The sequence below is a fragment of the Ambystoma mexicanum genome, chromosome 4q (genome assembly GCF_040938575.1).
Source record: "Ambystoma mexicanum isolate Mex_15411 chromosome 4q, UKY_AmexF1_1, whole genome shotgun sequence".
Taxonomy (NCBI): domain Eukaryota; kingdom Metazoa; phylum Chordata; class Amphibia; order Caudata; family Ambystomatidae; genus Ambystoma; species Ambystoma mexicanum.
The window spans coordinates 441938244-441960465 of NC_090928.1; the positions used below are offsets into that span (position 1 = coordinate 441938244).

The 22222-nt window shown below is 47.7% G+C and overlaps 1 protein-coding gene across 1 annotated transcript in view; it reads left to right on the forward strand.

Moving 5' to 3' along the window:
* USP34 (ubiquitin specific peptidase 34) overlaps positions 1–22222 on the forward strand; it is a 3618222-nt gene that overhangs the window by 2704571 nt on the left and 891429 nt on the right. The window contains exon 57 of the mRNA XM_069608012.1: positions 18469–18549. Within this exon, the coding sequence (XP_069464113.1) occupies positions 18469–18549 (81 nt within the window). The remainder of the gene's footprint in view (positions 1–18468; positions 18550–22222) is intronic.

Consider the following 22222-nt stretch of genomic DNA (forward strand, 5'->3'; position numbering starts at 1 on the left):
TCAAGGCACTAAATGCCTTTCAGGCACACCTACAGGGGAAGACAGTGATGGTCCTCACGGACAGCACCACAGCCATGTACTACCTCAACAAGCAAGGGGGCACTCACTCTCCAGGACTTTCCAAGCTGTCCCAGAACATCTGGAAGTGGGCTCTCAAATATATGTTCCTACTGTCACAGCATGTACCAGGGGAACTCAATCTGCTAGCAGATGAACTCAGTAGAGACTTCCCTCTGCCCTCAGAGTACGAATGGCGGTTACACGAAGACATCGTCTTCAACGTTTTCACACAATGGGGATTCCCAGAAATAGACCTGTTCGCAACCCTGGAGAACTCACAATGCCAAGATTACGCCTCCAGGTACCCCCAGAACCAATCCAAGGGGAACCGTCTATCGATTCCATGGTCAGGGAAATTTGTTTACGCTTTTCCCCCCGACTTCCCTTCTCAACAAGATTGTGCACAAGATGCACCAGGAACAAGTTACCATGATATTAGTGGCCCCTATGTGGGCCCGGCAGCCATGGTTCGCTCACCTGATGAAGATGTCTCTATCTCCTCCAGTGAAACTCCCCTGCCCGTACAACATGCTGTCACAGGACAAGGGCAGGACACTGCATCCATGCCCTCAGACCATGAACTTAGCAGCCTGGCTCATGAGGTCATAGAATTTGGACATTTACAACTCCCGCAGAGATGCATGGACATCCTCAGGGAGGCTAGAAAGCCTAACACTCGTCACTGTTATTCTAGCAAATGGAAGAGATTTGTCATCTGGTGTAGAGGAAGAAACATCAACCCTGTTGACTGCTCTCCCACTCAAATTGTTCTGTAACTGACCCATTTACTGGTCTCAGGTCTAGTATTCAATTCTATTAAAGTCCACCTAGCGGCACTTTCTGCATACACCACTTCCCAACTTAAACTGTCATGGTGGAAAGTCCCAGTTATTAAAGCCTTCATGGAGGGGGTAAAGAGAATACACCCTCCGATAGCAAACCCAGCTCCCGGCTGGGACCTAAATGTGGTACTTACCAGGCTCATGGGCTCACCCTTTGAACCCATGCACAAGGCAACTCTTAAAGACCTCACTCTTAAGACTGCCAGCCTAATAGCTATCACCTCCATTAGGAGAGTAAGTGAACTACAGGCTCTTTCTGTTCTAGACCCCTTTGTAACGGTTCACAAAGATAAGGTGGTTCTACGCACACACCCAAGGTTTGCACCGAAATTCATCTCGAAATTCCATGTCAACCAGTCAATAGAACTACCAACGTTCTTTCAAAACCCTTCAAATTTGGGAGAAAAAAGCCTGCATACACTTGTGCGCAGAGCTGTCATGTTTTATATGGAAAGAACTAGACCACTAAGAAAGACTAATCAGTTCTTTGTCTTGGTGGCAGCAGGAAGAGAGGGAGATGCAGTCTCAAAGTCCACTATATGTAGATGGATTGTTCAATGCATCACTCTCTGTTACACTCTTGCTAAGAGAGAACTACCCTTCAAGCCAAGAGCACACTCTACTCGAGGCACTTGGTCATCCATAGCATTCATTGCAAATGTTCCCCTTGAGTCCATTTGCAAAGCGGCAACCTGGAGTTCTGTACACACCTTTACAAAACATTACTGTCTAGATGCCCGCTCTAGATCTGATTCCCAGGTGGGACAAGCAGTATTAAGACATCTTTTCTCTACTGTTCCTTCTCACAACCCACCTCCAACTCCGGGTACTGCTCGCTAGTCTATGCACAGCATGTGATTCTAAGCAGATTAACAAACATCAGAAGACAATGCATTACTTACCGTAAAAACATTTCTGATGGTTGTATCTGCTTAGATTCACATGCGCCCACCCTTCCTCCCCGCTCGGATGGAAGGAACATAGACATCTTTTTATATATCTCTCTTTTCTGTACTCACTCACGTCTAGAAGGCTCCCTCAGGGCAGAAAAAATACAGAGGGACCTCGACGTGTGGGGGATTGTGGGTACACCGCACGTCACTATAGGGATAGTGTTAGACACGCTTTGTCGACGTCCCCTTTTCGACTACGAAAAACAAAATGCAATACTCAGCAGTGACCACTGGATGTGAATCTAAGCAGATACAACCATCAGAAATGCTTTTACGGTAAGTAATGCATTGTCATTTATTTTACACACTTCTAGTTCAAAAAATAAATCACACTTATTAAAGCAAGTTAAAATCAGTCAAGAAAAGTATGCACAACTCCCTAGTTAAATTGTAGGCAAGTTTGAGCAAGAGTGAAAACTGAGCAAAACGGCACAGTGAAAACCAAACACAAATGGCACTCTAGCAATGTCTCACAAGGGAGGCAAAGAACAAGTTACACAGGAATATACTCTTAATCACCTTAGCAACACTTCCCAATAGGATTGTGAACAAGTTCAGGCAAGGCAGTACTTTAGCATGTATAATACTTAGGTGAAAACCGAGCAAAATGGCACTTCACAAGTTTTACAAGTGGGATGGAAAAGGTGGTTATAGCAGTTAGGTGCACCAACACATTTCTAGGTGAGAAGCAATCTAGAGAAGACAGTTGTAACAGATTTAGCCAGAGTCAATTGGCCTGTGCCAGAGTCATTGGTACAGGGCAAAGTGCCCAGGAGCAAAATGTTCTTGTAGCTGCAGTCAAGTCTTTGTTAAACGATTCGAAAAGGTGTTCGCAGAAGGTGAAAGACAATGTTAGACGATAGGGGTGGCCAACCCAACGGGTAGGTGAAGTATTTAAAACACCTTTAGCGCTTCCAAACGAAAAGGGAGGCCTGGCGGAACAAAGTACCTTAAAATGTAGAAGAGGCTCCTGCGGTGGCGGTTGTTCCTGGCAGTTTCTACAGTTCGGGAGATCCAGCAGAGGAAGAGAGGCTCTCGTCGTGGAGGAAGGTTCGAGTTATTGCACTGCCCAGGGATGAAACCAGCCGCGGTGCTGCCAAATGAAATAAAAGGTACGCTCCTTTAAAACGCGGTCCGGGTGGACGTGTGCCTGGCTATCCAGTCTCCGAGTGCAGGGCACTGGCGATTCGACCAAGGCAGGTCCTGGAAGGCGATTGGCAAACTGGTTGGCCCCACCATCTCAAGGGAAGAAGGCTCTTGCAGATGAAGATCTTCTCTTGTCGTGTGGAGAAAAGTGGTTAGACGCTGCAGCAGGGCTTCACCGGTGGTTCAGTTGATGCAGATGTCTTTGGCTTCTCTCCTCTTCGGCTTCTTAGTTCCAGTGGCGACGTCTTGCTCTTCCAGTCGTCAGGACCCTGCTTTTATGCAAAAAAGATCCCCATTCATCCTGGCGGGAGACCCTCCAGCCTATCAGGGCAGAGTGCGACATGGGTTGCTGAGGCAACCCTGTCCAGGGGTCCTACTCCCCCTCCCACACAACGGGTCCACCCCAGACTCAGTGGCGCCGGAAGGAGGGGTTCTTGGCAAAAGACGAACAAAGGATCCCCGACCTGGGTTAGGATTTTAGAGAAAGACACAAGAAAGAATTTATATAAAAGTTCTGGCAAATAAAACCTACCGGAGTAAAGTTAATATAAAAATAAACCGGCGTTATGTTAGAGGCTGTCAGTAAATGTGGTAGCCTCGAACAATTATAAAATCCCATAGAGAAATATTTGCGGACGAATATTTTTGGTAGTAACCACTGCCACCAGCCAGAAACTTTCAAGAGAGGGACTGTAAGGTACCCTCTCGAAAATGAACATAAGGGAAAAATTATTAACCCTTTCCAGTACCTCCATAGTAAGATGGGTTGTACTGGTTTTGTTCATAAAGAGTGACTAGTAAAGTCAGTGGGGACTTTAAATGCCCTGGGAGACAGTAGTCAGTCCCAGGGTATGGAGTCTATGTTTGGGGGTCGCTATGACACCCCTGTGTCACTGCACAGAGGGTGCTGTGTAACACATGTGGATAAAGATGGTTCCTATGAGGGTGAGATAAACCCCATAGACATTAACCACAAAAAATAGCCTAGAACACACACGGCAAATATGCCTAAGAGTGGGAAAAAGAGTCTCACTCTTAGCAGGAGAAAAAAACAAACCCTTCATATCTAGCAAAGCTGCTGGGGGACTCTATAGGTAAGGGAAATTGGCCATAGAATGAGAATTCTCCCTAACAGGGGGGGAGATTAAGTCTTTGAAAATAGTGAACATTTCCTTAAATTGAAAGTTTGCCTTAGATATCCGTGAGTTGAAGGAGTTGGATTTAGCTTTAATGATCGTTTCTTTATATTGGGCGGATAGTCTTTTGAATTCTTCTTTGGTGTGGTCGGTAGGCTTGGATTGCCATTTGGTTAGTGCAACACGTTCGCTGGTACGAAGGGCTTGTGGTTCATCTGTGAACCATGCATTTACGCGCATTGATGTTTTTCTTTTTTGCATTCAATTGGGGCTATGGCGTCAATTGCTTTAGTGAGGGTATTAGCGTAGATCTTGGCTAATGTGCTGGGGTCGCTGGAGAACAGGGGACTTCCATAAAAGGATAGAGGTTGTTCTTGTTTATTTTTTTCGAGCTTCTAACCTTTGCTGGTGGCGCATATGTGAGAACTTTAGTGGTATGGGCTGAGGGGATGGTAAATTGGATACAGTTATGGTTGGTCCATGGGTATGCAGTTTGAGTTGACCGTGGAGGAGCAGTTGTGGTTTGCCACCCAATCAGGGGTACGGCCTTTGCAGTGAGTCAGGGTGGTGACTTTTTGTATGAACCCTAGGTCTTTGAGTTCTTTAGCTAGGGCTGAAGCTGCTTTAACTTTAGGATCAGTTAAGCCTAGATTAAGGTCTCGGAGTAGAATGGTTTTGCTGGAGCTTTTGCGGTTATCATCTAATAGGTGGAGGAGCTGTCCTTGGAAATCTAGAGCTGGGCCTGGAGGCTGGTAAAGGAGGATCATGTTTATGGTGCAGTTAGGGGACATGGATATTTTGGTAGATATGAAGTCAGCGTTGCCTTCCATAGGGAGATTGCGCAGCCGGATGGAGAGGGTATCTTTAGTTATGAGGGCTACTCCTCCTCCTGTCAGCAGTGGTCTATCTTGACGAAGAATAGAGTATGCATGTAGTAGGGCTAGTGAGATGGCAGGACCAGACACTTGTCTCTGTGATAGCAAGTAGGTCTAGGTCATGAGAGGTTGGGAGGTCGTGGATCTCTAAAGCGTGAGCCAGGAGAGAGCGTGCATTTGAGTGCACATTTGAGAGGGGGAGGCTGTATGTTGTTTTTAGTTGGGAGAGTGGTAGGAGAGGCTGTGGGGTGGGTGTGCGAGGTAGCGCGATATTCAGGTGAATTTACTAGCTTTGTGTTGTGGGTTTTATGCGTATGGGTGCAGTAACTGGTGCTGGCAGGAGTCCGCTGAGCTGGGTATATATCTGATGGGAGGTACGAGTACTTGGTTCTAGAGCTCTTAATAGCATGGGTACAGTCCGAGCAAGTGCCCAGTCTGTGGTTCCTCAAGGCCGTGGACCGGGGGAGACTGTCATGTTGTGGGGGTTTGTTGCACGCTCTGAGCCTGGAGAGCCTGGATGCTAAGTGGTCTGTGAGACCGGATGTGGTAACGGGGCACCTGGGGGGGCCATGTTAGTGTGAGAGGTGTGGTGTGGGTAAGTAAGGGTGGTGGTACCCTGTTCCCGTGACTGTAAATGCGAGTGGTAGATCGTGTCAGAGTTCTGCATGGTTAGCGGAGCAAAGGTCAGGTGAGTGCAGAAGACGGACAGAAGGGCTATGGTCAGGTGCCAGGTTAATGTGGGGAGCTTTGGGTTCTGCAGGGTATGCAGGAGGGGCGCTAGTGGTTTGGTTTGGGGATACATTGGTGAGAGAGGACGTGCTGTGGCTAATGGTCTGAATGGACAGATAGCGAGCAGAGTACTTGGGCAAGGGCTAAATCAGTGATAAAGTGCAGCTAGCCTACAATGTGGATGAGCTTGGTGGCAGTGTTGTGACTAACATGAGGGAAAAGTAGGCTTGGAGTCACTAGATGGCCTAATGCAGGTGTGCTAGTCAAGCTACAGTAAACTATTTAGGCAGGATGTACACAAGTCATTAGGCAGGGCGAGCACACAGGCTAGTCAGGCTACGATAAACAATGTAGGCAGTGTGTACACAAATCATTAGGCAAGGTGTACACAAATCATTAGGCAGGGTGTACACAAATCATTAGGCAGGGCGAGTACATAGGCTAGTCAGGCTACGATAAACAATTTAGGCAGGATGTACACAACTCATTAGGTAGGGTGTACACAAATCATTAGGCAGGGCAAGCACATAGGCTAGTCAGGCTACAATAAACAATTTAGGCAGGGTGTACACAAATCATTAGGCAGGGTGTACACAAAATCATTAGGCAGTGCGAGCACATAGGCTAGTCAGGCTACGGTAAACAATTAGGTCGGGTGTACACCTAGGATCGTAGGCGTAGCATAAATGTCAGGCACATAAAATAGAAATATAGGCAGGGCGTGCACCTGGGCTAGTTAGTGAGGCGGTGGGCCGTGGTAGGTCTACCTCAATTTAGAGTGTCATTTGGCAAGGGCAGCAAGTTGTATCGTTAGAGGCAAGTTTGTGAGGTGCCGGAGCCGGCCTGATTGTGGGCGGCTCATGTGGGCGGTGCGGATGACTTAATGCATTGCTGCTTCTCATACAACATTATGGTAGCTGGTTGAGCAGCTATGGCAGATTGCAGTAGGGTGCATGGTGTAGGAATGGCTGATTGGGATTACCCTCAGGAATGGCAGTACAAAGTATGGCAAGCGGGTTGCTGGGCAGAGTGGCTGGTCCCGGGAAGGCCCAGACCAGCACAGACGGGCTCCAGCCTTATGAGGCGGACCTTTGGAGGCAGGGCCGGCTTGCGCCTTCTGGCGGCGCAAGTCAGGCGAAAGACGGTGTTGCACCCAATCGCAGTGCGCAGCTCTGCTGTCTTTGTTGCTAGGCAACAGTAATCAAAATAATGCAGCAGCCATTTTTGTTTTTCTCCTTGTGGCACAGCACAGCAATCTCGATGGGGAGAGTGGAAACTGCATCGGATTGCTGCTAAATGCAGCTTCTTCAATTTGTGGGATACTGTGAGCTCCTTCGGTGCACAGCTGGTGAATTCTGCTTAACCTGCAGGCAGGAATAAGTCGTTCTCGGCACGCCCGCGCTTCTCCCGAAGCCGGTGTCGGATGTAGGGGAAGGGCTCCTGCCTTCTGTGGACTACTGCAAGCATAGCGAAGGAGAAGTTTAGATGTTGCTCGCATAACTGATGCACGCTTTGGCAGGGCAGTGCTACAAAACCTGTTAGTCTAACTTTCTTGCTGCCTCCTTCACCTACTGCTTTGGGAGTCTATCAGGAATCTGCGGGAGAAAAGCAATCCAATGAAAGAGAAATTACTTTTCGTAATGTTCTTTCTATGGATTCTTCTCCCACAGATTCCTCTTCTCCCCTCTCGACTATCCCCACTCAGAAAGTTGATGGTTGGTGCTCATCTGCTGTTTTGATGATGACTTGGCAATGGTCCTTATTGACCACATTGTCTTTTTGCCGCATGTTGTTTTAAAAAAAAAAAAAACTTTTCAGATGCTACACATTGTGGTTCTCCTTCCTTTGGAAGTTTGCAGTGATTTTACTTTTTGTGGGCTTATTAACCCGTTTTTATCTCTGTTTTCCTATGCAGCGTGGTGAGTTCAGGGGAAAAAGGGGCAAAACTGAGGTATGGGATGTAGTGACAGAGTTTATATACAACCCGTGACGGAGCTGACGATCGAGTACCGGTCCACTTCGCCCCCTGTCAAAAATGTTTCCAAAGTTGGGAACCTGCATGGGATATCTATCAGATGAGGAATCTGCGGGTGAAGAATCCATAGAAAGAACACTACAGTAAGTCATTTCTCCTTTTCCAGGACAGCTAGAAGCATCTTTTCAAGAACCCCTGGATCCTATCCGTAGTCTCCACAGGCTTCAGTCTTTCTCCTCCTTTTCCACTACCACTCTCTCCTCCTCTCCATCAGATTGGGTCCCTGGCTGTTTTACGGGAGGTCCTATCGCTCTTGGAGATGCAGGCGGTAGAACCGGTTCCTCACTCAGACAGGGACTCTACTCCAGGACAACCAGGCTGCCCTGAGGGTTGTCCTGGACCTGTCATTTCTTCATCTGTCTTTACCACTAGAACGCTTCAAGATGATAACTTCCGTGCACATAGCAGAGTCTCTGTGTGCAAGGGACTGGATGTGTTCCTTAGACCTCAAGGATGGGTACTTTCAGGTCCCCACCTACCAGCTGCATCAGAAGTTTCTGCTGTTCACAATTATGTCATACCACTTTCAGTACAAGGTGCTGTTTTTCGGCCTGAACTCTGCCCCTCCTATCATCACAAGGAACTCAGTGGCAGGTCTCCTCCGTTTGGAGGGCCACCCCATATACCCCTATCTGGATGACTGGCTGGTGAGGGCGAAGTCCCCTGAGGGGGTGATATACTCCTGCCAGAGGTTGGCGGATATTCTTCATCAGCTGGGCTTCTCCCTCAACCAGTGGAAGACACAATTGTGCCCCTCCCAGGATCTGGTCTTCCTAGGGGTGCATTGGAACATGGCTGTTCAGCGGGTGTTTCCCACGCCCGAGAGGATCCTCTCCCTTCGCAAGGCAATGGTCGAGTCCATCTCGACTTGGTGGTTCCAGCTCTAGCACCTTCCTAGCTCCTGCGTGTTCACTGTACAGCTCGCTTGCCTCAAGTTGAGGCACCTCCAGCTCCACCTTGCGGCCAATTGGTATCAGGAGACGGAGTCACACTCAGACAAAATCTGTATACCCACCCTCCTCCTGCCGATCTTCGCTGGTGGCTGATGGATGTCAATGTTTCCATGGGAGCCCCCTTCACCCGACTGGAGCCTACCCTGGTGTTGACAACAGACTCCTCTCTTTCGGTCTAGGGGGCTGCTCTGGAGGGTAACGTGATTCATGGCACATGGTCCACGGCAGAAGTTCTCCTGCATATCAATCTGCTCGATCTCAGCGCAGTGGGGCTAGCCCTCAAGGCATTTTTGGCCCCTCATCAGGGACAGGTCTGTTCTGGTCAGGACGGACAATTCTACTACAATGTTTTACCTGAATAAGCAGGGCGGCAACAGTTCTCCCTCCCACCCCCCCTCCTTTGCATGGAGGTGGTATCGATCTGGGAATGGGCCCTGACAGAGAAGGGGTTTGGATTTCGGCAGTCTACCTGCTGGGGGACAGCATATGCAGAAGCGGATCAGCAGAGCCACTTGGGTTTCAACACCTATGAATGGGAGTTGTACACTGACTCCTTATTGCCCCTGTTCTAGGGTTGGGTGTTTGTGGACCTGGACTTGTTTGCATCCCCTCCGAATTACAAGTGCCCCCAGTTTGCTTCGTGGGCAGGACGGGGTCGGGGGTCGCCTTCTAGATCAGTTGGCAAGGCTGCAGGTGTTATGCGTTTCCGCTCCCATCTCTGCTCGAGCGGACCCTCTGCATGTTCAGGGCTTCGTTGGGCTGCAGCCTCATCCTGATTGCCCCCTCTCTGCCCCCACTGGCCTTCGAGAGTGTCATGATTGCTAACTTTGGGCTCCCATACAAACCCCTCAACCCTTTAGCACAAGCACATGGGGTCAGGTGGGGAAATCCGGTGGGGGCCATGTGGGTGAAAGCCTGGCAGTTGACATTCACATCAGTTAATTAGTACTGACACTACCATTTCATAGAAAGTTGCACACCTTGTTTCCTGTTCACTTCCTGCCACTCCAAGTTTGTGCCATTCTGAAGCAATCAGTGTATTCTAGTCTTCGGTTGTGGCTGCCTTTAAAAGCCACGCCCAGAGATCAGCCCCTGCTTCTTGTGCTTTGTTGCTTGCAGCACACGCTTACTGTCGCCCGGTCTCCAGTCTTCAGATCCTGATTCAGTTTCTTCCCTGCGACTAATGTCAGCACGCCGATCCTGGAACGAGAAGAAGAGAGAAAGGCAGTAAGTTTAGCAGTGAGTTGCCGTGCGCATGTAAATCCCCGCTCCCGCGCACTTAAGAACAGAACTGCAATACGTACCTTCCACATTGCTCGGAGCAGGAACCAGATCTTCCATCATTTCTCGCACCATTCCACCTGACTCCGGGAACCCTGCAAAGAAAGAGAAAAGCAGTTAGAACTCTTCCGATCGCCATATCCACTCACAGCTATCGCTACAGTCCAGTGCTGTAACTGGGCACGCGAGTCAGCAAGCGCTACGGCGGAACAGAGATATTACCTTGGAATAAACCCAGTGCAGTAACTGGGTAGTCGCGGACTTGCTGGCTCTACAAATCTAGCAACGGTGGTGTGACAAAACCGCTTGAACTTACCTGAACTTCTCTGAAACTTACCTGAACTAACGATCCAGTGCAGCAACTGGGCAACCACGAACACTGTGAACACAAACCGCTAACTGCTGGAGGCAGTTCTCAAAAACAACAACACCCGAGGCATCTCTCCCAGAAGAGCGTCCCTGCACGAGCAGGATGGAGTGCGCACCAGATTAATCACACAGGTGAGACACACACTATAGTGAATTAGGCACCTAAGTGGGGTCGGGGAAGGAGGAGGGTTAGGCAACCCCTTTAAACAATACGAACCATTTACTCTTTTGGCAGGTCTGACTTCCCATTAACCAAGGAGTGGTGTACCAGAGAATGGATCGAAGGACTCCATTGCTCCTGCAGAGACACAGGTAAGCGTGACAGAACACGAAGCCGTCCCTAAACCACTCTGCCTGAGCAATGGAGACTTCGTATGTGGATCAGTTAGCTCAATTACTGGCGGATTTGAGAGCAGAGGTACATGCAGCCCACGCAGAGACTAATGCGTTGAGGCGGGAGTGAGTTAATAAGGGTAGGACTGATGAAATATCTTGACAGTTACTGCAAACACAAGCAGGCTTGGCTCCTTTACCTAGCGGAGCTACCTCAGCTCCGATACCACAGCCTCCACCCGTTGCCCCTGTACAGGTGGTGATTCCAGGGAATATACCATTAGCGCCACCGGAGAGGTTTGTAGGGGATCCCAAAAGGTTTGGGACCTTTATTAACCTATGTCACTTGCACTTCTTGTGCAACCCCGGTTTGTTCCCTACGGACCAATCGAAAGTGGCCTTTGAGTTATCTTACCTGGGGGGACATGCAGCAGATTGGTCGGTCCCGTTAGTGAATAGGGGCGAGCCGTTGCTCCGTAATTACGTAGGTTTCCAACGTGAATTAGAAAAACTCTTTGCCCGTAGCACACAGGGTCAGGCCTTAGACGATGAGCTCTTATCTCTCAGACAAGGCAGCCTAGATCTCCTGGCTTATGTAGCTACATTTAATCGTCTGGTGGCGGAGGCGAATTGGCCAGAAGAAAAACAAACTACATTGTTTTATAGAGGCCTACGAAGGGAGGTTAAGGACGTACTGGCACAGGTAGTAAATCCTCCAGATACATGTGCAGATTATATAGACTTAGCCATTCAGCTTGATCATCGGCTGGAAAATCGGAAAACTGATCACGCCCGTTCTGAAAACAGAACATTTTACGTGTGACCTAAGGAAATGCCCCCACGTCAGTCAAAAGAAACATATGTCGAGCCCTTGCAATTGGCCGTAGTTTGGGGACCGCTCACAAAGCCGGAGCGAGACAGAAGACACCAGGAACAGCTATGGCTATATTGTGGACAATCTGGTAATTTCCTCCGCAGTTGCCCTGCCAAAACCCTGCGAAAGACAGTTGGAGCGATGGATGGGGCTAAAGAAACAGCCGAGTTGGAAAACTCCAACGCCCGGCAGACTGTCGAGCGTGGAAAAAACTCACTTGACCTCACATTTTGCCATCCCAGTAGTCATCAGTGATCCACAAAAGCCTTCCAGGATGCATGCTCTTGAGGCCTTTGTGGACAGTGGGGCCGTAGTTAACTACATGGACTTGGGAATTGCTGGCAGAATGGGGTTACTAGTGTGCTCCAAGACAACTGCAGACATCGTAACCACAGTGGATGGCACGCAGCTACTCTCCGGTCCAGTTACTCAATGCATGGCAGAAGTTACATTGATCTGCCAAGAGGGCCATAGGGAGGAAATCACATTTGAGCTCATCACAGCTCCACAGTTCATATTATTCTCAGAATGCCTTGGTTGGAAACACCTAACCCACAGATAAACTAGCGTACTAGAACCTTGACCTTCCCTAGTGAATGCAGTCGCTGTTATCCCAAAGACTGAGTTTCAGTACACCCGTTACTCGCATCCTTGAAGTCAGTACCAATATCAAGTTCAGTAGGGATTCTGGACACCGAATATCAAGAGTTACACGATGTATTTGCTGAAGAACAGGCTAACACACTTCCTCTGCATCGTTCATATGACTGCCAAATTTACCTAATATCTGGGACACAAGTACCATGTAGTCGCATCCATGCCTTAACAAAAGGAGAAAATGCCCATCTAAAGAAATACCTGGAACAATATCTTGCAAATGGTTTCATCCGTCCCTCAAAATCGCCTGCAGCCTCTCCCCTCTTCTTTATACCCGAGAAGGATGGAGATCTTAGGACATGTATTGATTATAGAGCCTTAAACCAGGTTACTGTGACAAACAAATATCCACTACCGTTAATTCTGGTACTGCTGGACCAGGTACGGCAAGCGCAAGTCTTCACGAAGTTAGATCACCGAGGGGCCTATCACCTGGTACGGGTCAAGGAGGGTGGCGAATGGAAGGCAGCGTTCCGCACCAGATATGGCCTATATGAATATCAGGTGATGTCGTTTGGACTTTGCAATGCTCGGGCGGCACTCCAACACTTCATGAATGATGTACTACGGCAATTACTTGACGTATGCGCGATAGTATATATTGACGATATCCTTATCTACTCCACAAATGTACAAGAACATGTGTCACACGTGCGGGCAGTACTCCACAAGCTGCGTGAGAATCATCTATATGCTAAGCACGAAAAATGTTTCTTCCATGTCACCGAAGTGGAATTTTTAGGGTTCATATTGTCTTCACAAGGCATCAGAATGGACAATATGAAAGTGGATGCTATCCTCACCTGGTCATCCCCTGCATCACTAAAAGGATTACAAAGCTTTCTCGGTTTTGCACATTTTTATCAGCACTTTATACCCGGCTTTTCACATCTGGTGTACCCGATTACATATTTATTACGCAAAAATCGAACATTTGAATGGACATCTGCTGCAGAAGAAGCATTCCGTGCCCTGAAAGACAGGTTCACCTCTGCCCCGGTTCTCAAACATCCACAACCAGAACTCCCAAATATCGTTGAAACCGAGGCCACAAGTGTGGCCATGGGAGCAGTCTTTTCTCAGAGAAATCCCAATACTGGTCATTTACACCCAGTGGCATTTTGGCCGAGAAAATTCTCTTTAGCTGAACTGAATTACGCAATAACGGAAAAGGAGCTGCTGGCAATCAAAAATGCCCTCCAAGAATGGAGACACTACTTGCTGGGAGCCAAATATACCATTACGATCATAATGGATCATCCGAACTTACAATAACTAAGATCAGCCAAGGCTCAGTCATCCCGACAGCTTCGCTGGGCTCTGTTCCTGATGGAATACGATTTTGTAGTAACCTACCGACCCGGAGTTAAAAACGGTAAAGCCGATGCTCTTTCCCGCATAGGAAAGGGTGAAGAAGCCTTTAACAAACCTGATCCTGTAGACGACATTCCCGGCAATAAGATCTTAGGACTCTGCAGGAATAACTCTTCGCCATTGGACGTGCTCAAGGAAGAAATTAAACGAGACTTATCCACGGAAGAATTAAGAACATGGGACATGAAGGAACCACACTATTCCATCCAAGACAGACTCCCATTCTATCAAAAACATCTTTACCTTCCGACACGTGCTTTACAAGAAAAAGTACTTATCAGTTATCACAATTCACCTTTAGAAGGTCATCCCGGCGTAGTTAAAACACTCCAGAAAATTGGAAGATCCGATTGGTGGCCAACTTGGCGTGAAGACACCGCAGATTTCGTTAATGCACGTGGAACTTTCGCTCAAAACAAAGTATTGCAGCAGACACCTGCTGGATTGCTACAGCCTCTGGCAATACCACCCGCTTCATGGTACACCATGTCAATGGACTTTGTCACAGACTTACCTTCCAGTTCTGGTTATACTACCATTTTGGTGGTGGTTGACCTTTTCTCTAAAATGGCTCATTTTATTGCCTTAAAAGGACTTCTCTCAGCTCAAGAACGAGCCCAAGTCTTTCTGGATTGCATGGCGAAACTACATGGGTTTCCTTCTGTGGTTATCTCTGACAGAGGCAGTCAATTTGTATCGCAGTTTTGGAAGCAATGTTGCTCCCTGGCTGGGATGGAAGTCCGCCTGTCCACTAGTCGCCATCCACAAACCGATGGACAAACGGAGCGCACAAACCAAACCATGGAGCAATACCTTTGCTGCCTCCTACACCAAACGGACCAAGACTGGGTAGAGATCTTATGGATGGCATAATATGCATATAATAACGTAATGTATACTTCCACACAACAAACCTACTTCTACATGTTATACAGACATAATCCACGGACATCTGTCTATGACCTACCAGAACAATTGAAATGCCAGCGGTCAAAACCCTGCATGAACGTATTACCCAAGCAGCCAAAGATTCTGCAGCACACCTGCAAGCAGCCAAAGATACACAGAAGAGGTATGCCGATTGTCATCGAAAAATGGCCCTGAGTTATCAAGTAGGGGATTCGGTATGGTTGGCATCAAAATACATCTCATTACAAGACCCTAAAAAGTATCAACCCAAATTCCTGGGTCCTTTCACCATAGAAGCTGTAATCTCCCAGTGGCCATAAAATTAACCTTACTGCCTCACATGCGTATTCACCCGGTATTCCATGTGTCGCTACTAAAGCCAGTGTACCCAGGGACTCAGTTACCAAAAGCCCCAGACCCAATAGCAATAGAAAGTGACGAACCGGAATTTGAGGTTAAAAGCATCTTAGATTCCAAAGTGGTAAAAAAGGTCCTATGCTATCTAGGAGACTGGACGGGATACGGGCCCCAGGATAGATCATGGGAACCTAGCACAAATATCCATGCTTCTCGGTTGTTACGTAAATTCAACCAAGATAATCCCACCAAACCCGGACCAGGGAACACATCCTTGAGAGGGACCTTGAGGGGGAGAACTGTCATGATTGCTAACCTTGGGCTCCTATACAAACCCCTCAACCCTTTAGCACAAGCACATGGGGGCAGGTGGGGGCCATATGGGTGAAAGCCTGGCAGTTGAAACATTCACATCAGTTAATTAGTACTGACGCTCCCATTTCATAGGAAGTTGCACACCTTGTTTCCTGTTCACTTCCTGCCACTCCAATATGGGCAGTTTTTGCCGTTCTGAACCAATCAGTGCATTCTAGTCTTCGGGAGTGGCTGCCTTTAAAAGCCACGCCCAGAGATCAGCCCGTGCTTCGTGTGCTTTCTGTTGCTTGCATCACACGCTTACCGTCGCCCGGTCTCCAGTCTTCAGATCCTTATTCAGTTTCTTCCCTGCGACCGAAGTCAGTGCGAGCATCATCAGCTCCGATCCTGGAACGAGAAGAAGAGAGAAAGGCAGTCAGTTTAGTAGTGAGTTGCTGCGCGCATGTAAATCCCAGCTCCCGCGCACTTAAGAAGAGTTTTGCAAAACTTACCTTTGCTCGGAGCAGGAACCAGCTCTTCCATCATTTCTAGCACAATTCCACCCGACTCCCGGAACCCTGCAGAGAAAGAGAAAAGCAGTTAGAACTCTTTCGACCGCCATCCCTGCTCACAGCTATCGCTACTGTCCAGTGCTGTAACTGGGCACGCGAGTCAGCAAGCGCTACGGCGGAACGGAGATATTACCTTGAATAACCCCAGTGCGGTAACTGGGTAGTCACAGACTTGGTGGCTCTACAAATCTAGCAACGGTGGTGTGACAAAACCATTTGAACTTACCTGAACTTCTCTGAAACCTACCTGAACTAACGATCCAGTGCAGCAACTGGGCAACCACGAACACTGTGAACACAAACCGCTAACTGCTGGAGGCAGCTCTCAAGAACAGCAACACCTGAGGCATCTCTCCCAGAATAGCGGCCCTGCACAAGCGGGATGGAGTGCGCACCAAATTAATCACACAGGTGAGATACGCACTATAGTAAATTAGGCACCTAAGTGGGGTCGGGCAAGGAGGAGGGTTAGTTAACCCCTTCAAACAATACTAACCATTTTACTTTTTTGGCAGGTCTGACTTCCCATTAACCAAGGGGTGGTGTGCCAGAGAAGGGATCGAACGAAGGACTCCATTGCTCCTGCAGAGACACAGGTAAGCGTGACAGAGAGCCTGTTTTTCAGGACTGCTGCAGTTGTGCTCCCAGGGTCCCGTCCACCTTCATCACCAACAGTGGCTTAGTGACGCAGCAGGACGGGGCAGTGGAACATCCAGGCCAGGCTGGTGCTGTCGGCCTGGTTCCTGACCAGCTGAGGCTTCGGCATGCTCAATTTTCGGATGACAACTGGGACATCATTCAACAGGCCACTACTCGGTCCCAGTATAACAGCAAATAGACTTGTTTCTGCCATCGGGCTCATCACGGGTCTAGATCCTGTCACCTGTCTTCTGGGTGACGCACTGGCTTTTTCAGCACACCTGGCTCGTTCAAGAGTTCAGGTGGAAACTTAGTGCACTTATTTGGTGGCCATTGGGGCTTAAAATAATTCCCCATAGCATATGTTTTTGGCGGCCAACCCAGTGGGTAATGGGTTGTCTATGCTTTTTCCTCAGTACATAGGCCGTACCCGATGTGGGACCTCAATGTGGTTCTTGCAGCTTAAACCTTTCGAGTCGATGGCCTCTGTGGACATGCGCTTGGTAACACTAAAGACAGTTTAACTGGTAGCTCTCACCTCAGCGCATAGGGTCAGTGAGCTGCAGGTGGTGTCTTAGTACAAGCCCTTTGATGCGTTTCACAACGACAAGGTCATATTGCGCGCTCCCTCGAACTTCTTGCCCAATTTGGTCTCTCGATTTCATCTGAATCGAGAGATGTGCCTGTCGGTGCTCTTCCCAGACCCGCAGTCATAGGCAGAAAGGGCCATACATTCCTTGGACCTCAAGAGGGTCCTCAAGTTTTCTCTCTCTCAGACGAAATCCTTCAATAAGTCTGAGGCATTGTTTGTGTCTTTTGGGAGCTCCTCCCCCGGCTCTCAGGCTTCCATCGCCCGTTAGATGGTTCAGGCCATTTCGGCAAACCAGTTCCTGAAGGGATTCCCTATCATACGTTCAGAGCTAAGTCCACGACCGTTTGCGTTTCAGAGGCATGCTTCTTGGGATGTCATCAGCAATATAGCTAACTGGGCCTCTCTGTCTGCCTTCTGTAAGCACTATTCCCTGTATACCAGCTCCAGGCATGATGCTGAGTTCGGTCAGGCGGTTCTGAAGAACCTTTTTGAATCAACCTAGATATGAGGCATGTTGTCACAGCTCTACCATATGGTCTTGTTCGGTGTAATCACCCACAAGGATGGAGGAAAGGGGACGGGACGTATGAGTCATTAAAGTTACTCACTGTAGTGGCTAGAATACTCCTAGTCCATAGTCCCCTTTCTTCCATAAGTCCCACCCACCTTCCCCTGCTAGTATGTAATAAGCACAGCCAGGCATCTAAGCATCCGATATGTTGAAAGGGGACTAAGGTGAGCACCCGCGCGGTATACTAAATTTAAAGGGGAAGCGCAATTGTTCGCTGCCAAAGGTTCCGGTACTGTCCCCATGTTGGGGGTGGGGGGAAGGGGAGGCCACCCACAAGGATAGAGGAAAGGAGACTATGGATTATGAGTACTCTAGTCACTACGGTGGGTGACTTTAATATCTGCATGAATGGTCTTCTGTAGCCAACTTGTTCACATTTTAAAGATAAAACCTCCTTGGAGGTAATGAATCCTCTTTTCTTGCATCTAAACTTTAATCAGATTGTCTTTGTCTTTTGTTTAGTATTTTAATTGACAAAGCGTCTTGCCAATTTGTGGTTTTTACCCTTTTGCAGATAATCCAATTTCTTCTGTGACCTATTTGCACAGGGAAGCAAATTTATGCTGATTAGTGCATTCTAGTAACTTGATAGCTCTTTTTTAAAATGCAAAAAATAAAGCTCATCATCGTTGCCTCTGCAGAGAACAGAGATGCCACCTAGACTCCTTAAGGAGAAACTGTTTGTTAACATTCTAAAATTAAACATGATTTAGCGATATATTGGTGCAGTGCTGTATGATTTAGCAATTATTTTTAAACCATGCAAAGTTTTCTGATATAACATTCTGTTAATGATATGCCATTTATGCAAACTTTAGATATTATGCAAGTTAATATGGCCTTTTGTTTTTCTAATTTAAACACAGATATTTCCAATGAGCGTGTGTAAAATTAACCCCCGTACTTTATTTTGGCAGTGGTTCTTGGATCGAATGTCAGATGATGAATGGTGGCCAATGCAGATACTGATTAAGTGTCCAAATCAGATTGTTAGGCAGGTATGGTATTTTTCATTGTGTTACTTGCTATATTAGAAGATTTTATGTATGTCCTGCTGCTTTCACTAAATTGTAAGTTGACCGTACTGGTAATGATTAAAAAAAGCTAAAGAATTTTTTGAATGACGCATCTGTTCGAATCAATGCCTTACTCCACAAATTGCTTATCAGGGGTGGTGAGGGACATACTCTAGGTCCCACCTATATTGAATATCACAGCCTGTTATGATGTCCTTCAATGCTCCCCTCCTTATAAGGGTATTTAGCTTCATGCTCTCTTTAGGAAGTCTGCTCAGGAAAAAATAGTCAGTGCCACCCCATCAGTACCTGGAATGTTGGTCTCTAGTTCTAAATTTCACTACTGGTAATTGTTGGGAGCATTTTCTTTTTGTTGCGTTCCTCCCATAGACTTCTATGAGACAGCCTTTCTTTTTGCTTGTTTTGAACACTTGCCTGGCATTTTTGAGGCAAGTAAAGCCTTCTGATTTACTTCCCTTGCCTGTTTACTCATTCTTGCGTGGACAATGATTAGTCCCTAAGACTATCAGTACGGAGGGACTATGTCTCTTTGTGAATTTCTTGTATTGTTAGAATTTCATACCTCAGATTACAGTGAAGTACAGTTGGGATATGTTGTATCCTTATATCTTTTGATATAATGGCTTTTTGGTTACTTTTACATTGTGCGTAAGAAAAGCTGGTGGCAGCAGTGATATTTTTACAGTTTTTAAAAACATTTTACTTGTGCGCGTTTGCATTTACCGCAAATGGCTTCCCTAAAATGGCAGTGCCACAAGGTTTTTTGTTTGTTCTTTAGCCATATTATTCCTTGGCCTTCCTCCTGCCTTCTCAGGTCAGAAAATGCTGTATGTTGAATGCCCTTTTCCAGGGAAAGCTGTGGCTCTTGCAGGTTATCGCAGGCAAAAGGGGCAGTTTCTGTGTATGGCCAAAGGAGGGGGCTGGGACAGTCTAGTCCTAATCCATGTTCTAGACAAGAAGCCATTGACAATAAAATAATGTTTAATATCACTGTGGTCTACTAACGGACTTCATTCAATGAAATTACCACTGGTACCTCTGAGGAAATGTTGGTGCTGGCATTGATGTTTTTAAGGCACCTTGTTTGAAAAGTACTGTATGATTCATGGAACTAGCAGAATTAAGTATTACGTGTGGCGTCCCACAGGATGTCATGTCCCTCCCCCTTCCTGTTTAACATTTATATCATTCCCTTTCTGAGACTTCTTGGTAGCCTGGGTGTCCAGTATGCAAATTATGCTGATGACACCCAGGTTGTCGTAAAAAAATTCTGGTTCTTTTTCTGAGGACCTGGCCAACCTCAACTCCATTTATGCTGCAATCCATGCCTGGATGGCTACCAACTCCCTTGCACTGAATACCAAGAAGACAGAGCTCCTGATTGTTGCCTCTAGTTCTAAACTGAAATCTCTAATGCTCAAATACAAGAGCTTTCTCATCTGTGGCACCACGATTCCTGTGGCAAAGAAGGTGAAGACCCTGGGTGTCATTGTAGATGCTGAGCTCACTATGAATCAGCATGTCGCTCAGACCGGATCCTCCTGTGGCCCGATTAACACATTGTTGTGCAACATTCAACAGTTTCTGATGCACAAAAATGCAGCAATACTTACCAAGGCCCTCGTTAATTCCAGACTGGACTACTGCAACAGCCTTTTTAGTGGCTGTTCGCAATCTATTATATCCTCTCTTCGGGTTTTGCATAACAGAGCAGTTTGTGCTATCTTAGGTCTGTCAAGACGGGCTCACATTATGGCAGCCAGGTGGGACCTTCATTGGTTGCCTGTGAAGCTTAGAATATCGCACAAAGTTCTCACATTGACTCACAAATGCCTACTCAATCTTGCGCCCAAATATCTTGTGGCCCATCTTCTCCCCTATGCTTCGTCCCGTACTCTCAGGTCACAGAACAAACCTAGACTTGCACAGCCCAGATTTAAACTTGTCAAGGCTGGTGGGTGCAGCTTTAATGTTCAGAGTCCAGCTGTCTGAAATCTACTCCCATATAGCCTTCGAGCTATCCCGACCACGGCAGAGTTAAAAAAAGGTTGAAAACACATCTTTTCAACCTACACCCTGACTAACTGTTCCTGCCCCCTCTCTCCCGTTTACCGGCTTCCACATCCGCTCCTTCTTGTAATGCTTTTGTTCTGTTTGTCTGTTGTGTGTGCCCGTGCTCTGAGGCCTATGGGCATGTGGCGCTGTTTACAAGAATTTTCAATAAATAAATCAATACTGTTCCCAAAAATACTGTCCCATGACGAAGTTACTGTATTAGGATGGTTGTAAGGAACTAAACATGTTGGGCATATGTATAATCTTACCTTCCAGGTTGCCGCTCTTTTTCCCTACTTAAGGAGCCCTCCAGCCTCTTTTCCTTTGCAGATGGGGAGCAGGTGGATCTAGGTCACTGGCCTAAGCCCCGCCCACCTGGTGCCTTCCTGGTTGCCGCTCTTTTCCCCTACATAATGAGCCCTCCAGCCTCTTTTCCTTTGCAGACGGGGAGCAGATGCAGGTGAATCTAGGTCACCTGGCCTAAGTCCTGCCCACCTGGTGCAATCCAGGTTGCTGCTCTTTCCAACAAGTTAGCAAGCCCCGCCTGTGATGCTTGAAATGCATCGGAGGGACAGGGCCTCCGTATCCATGTCCTTTACTGCTTTTTATCGTGTTTTCTGTTGTGTTTTCCGCACAGGAGTTGATTGATTTTTTGATTGATATTTTATTTCTATCGCGCTCGTACACAAGTGTTTCAGAGCGCAATAGTGTGGGACTCTTGGCGGTGCAGCTCCTCTCTTTTGGTTTGGTGAACAGACCCCTGAGATACCCCTATGGCACCCATGGGTGTTTGTTTTTGGGCACATGTGTGTGGCCCACAGAGCTGGGTACGGGCTGGTGGCAGCTCTGTGCTAAAATGACTGGTGCCCTGAGCGTCCTCCATTTTGGGATGCCCAGGACCTGTCATTGGAATCGGTAGATTCCTGATGGAGACAAAATGGCCCCCATGGCCTCTTGCCTTGCATCACCTGTTACCTTGATCTTCCCGAAGTCCCGGGAAGCCCTGCCTCTGTCCCTTCCCCCTGACTGGCTGTTGGGTGGAAGTACCATATATGATAGTGTGGGGAAGTGCCGACCAGACTGGCTGGAGCCTTCTCAACGACCGTATGTTGTGGGTACACCTGTGGGTGGGACCTGGGTGAATGGAGTGTGTGACGAATACACATTCTGTGTTGTGGGTGTCTAGTATCTGGTGGTTGACATAATGACTGAGACAGCCCTGCCTGAAATCGGTATGAATGCAGTTTGGAGTGTTGAATGGCTCGGTACTTGTCCCAATACACATAACTTGTGAGTGTTTGGAGAGAAGTGAATGGCCTGAATGCACCGTGTGCCTGATTGGCTGCCTGCCTGCCTGAATGCCCGTAGTCGTGATTGGATGCTTGAGTGTGACCCAGCGGAATGAATGGGAGATCAACAGTATATCTGGGGAGAACTGACCCAGAGAGGACTTGGTAAGGCGCCCTCTTCCTGAGCTACGAGGGACCATCGTGCACAGCTGATCTTTGCCTAACCTCCCTGGTAGACAGACCTTCGACAGGCTGCCAACCCGATACGGGGACTGCTGCAGAACTCCAAG